The sequence below is a fragment of the Miniopterus natalensis genome, chromosome 17, assembly GCF_054644295.1.
Source record: "Miniopterus natalensis isolate mMinNat1 chromosome 17, mMinNat1.hap1, whole genome shotgun sequence".
Taxonomy (NCBI): Eukaryota; Metazoa; Chordata; class Mammalia; order Chiroptera; family Miniopteridae; genus Miniopterus; species Miniopterus natalensis.
In genome coordinates this window covers 30332208-30333403 of record NC_142097.1, presented here as the reverse complement: position 1 = coordinate 30333403, position 1196 = coordinate 30332208, and the positions used below count along the sequence as shown (strand labels likewise).

Below are 1196 nucleotides of genomic sequence, written 5' to 3'. Positions count from 1 at the left end.
AATGAAAGTGGCAGGCCCTAGGTGTGCTCCCCTTAGTAAAGAAACTCATTTGCTCCCAAAGCCCCTGGCCCTGATTGCCCAATCCCTCCACATGTGCATGCGTGGCATTCCAACCGGACTTCCCAAATTTTCCAGGACAATCCACTTTTTCAGTGGTGGTGTGCCTATTAACAGCACCCACTTTTGCTCACGACGCTGCCCATTTTAGGGTAAACTGCATGGACACCACGCTTTGGTAACCCTTGGCTCACCTTTCTCCCTCTTTTCCTCTGCAGAGCTGAACTGAGGAGAGACAGCTTTTGTGTTTTGGTGGCTGCAGTATTAACGGCAGGAGCTTAAGTTATTAAACCGAGCAGCTTTATTCTGGGAGGTCTCCTGGAGCCCTGGGGATTAACGTTATTTTTACCCCAGAGCCAACGCAGCTATTCCAACGAGCTAAAGGGTGCTCCCCCGCCACCCCCAAACTGGCCCCGCTGCCTTTTGCTCTAGACCCACTTCCCAGCCGCGAGAGCCGTCATGGGGTTTTACTTGGAGGTCGACCCTGTCACCTTGAACCTGATCATCCTGGTGGCGAGCTACGTCATCCTGCTCCTGGTCTTCCTGGTCTCCTGCGCGCTGTACGACTGCCGAGGCAGGGACCCCGGCAGGGAGGGCGCGCCCCCGGCCCCGCGGGACGCCCAGGCCTCCCTGCGCCTGCTGGTGATGCCCCCGGGCGAGCTGGGTGCCCGCTGGGCCAGGGGGCCCGGCCTTCATGCAGGAAATCCCGCCCCACCGGCCAAGAAAAGCACGCTGGTGTGAGGCTGGCAGAGGGATCCTGGGGAGAGAGCACGGGGCAGTCGGTCCACACCATTCTGCGGGGGGCCGCGGGCCTCTGGGCACCCAGGTCCTGCTCGGCCACGTAGGCGGGAGCCCCGTCTACCATCGGCTTCCTCGGCACCCTCTATGGAGAAAGCAACTGTTGGAGGTAAGAAAGCCAGCGTAGCGTTTTGGTCAGGTTCCCCGGCGAAGCTGGTTACTGGGACCTGCCCAATGATGCAACTTCCAGGGGAGATAGGCATTTGAGTAGGGGGGTGAGAAGAGAGTGCAATAGTGTGAGTGTCTGTGTGTGTGTGTGGGGGGGGGGGGGGGGGGGGGAAATGAGACTAGCTGGAATCTGTATTTCTACACACACCAGCTCCTGTATTTCTATACACACC

General features: G+C 58.9%; 1 protein-coding gene across 1 annotated transcript; it reads left to right on the top strand.

Annotated features, from left to right (window-relative positions):
• Nucleotides 1-516: 516 nt before the first annotated feature.
• On the top strand, nucleotides 517-798 carry SMIM36 (small integral membrane protein 36). The gene has a single exon (XM_087825634.1). It carries the CDS (start codon nucleotides 517-519, stop codon nucleotides 796-798), a length of 282 nt encoding a protein of 93 aa, XP_087681760.1.
• The last annotated feature ends 398 nt before the right edge of the window (nucleotides 799-1196 follow it).

What these genes read in the sequence shown, in the direction of transcription:
- SMIM36 (XM_087825634.1), top strand. Translation starts at nt 517, where the DNA reads ATGGGGTTTTACTTGGAGGTCGACCCTGTCACCTTGAACCTGATCATC.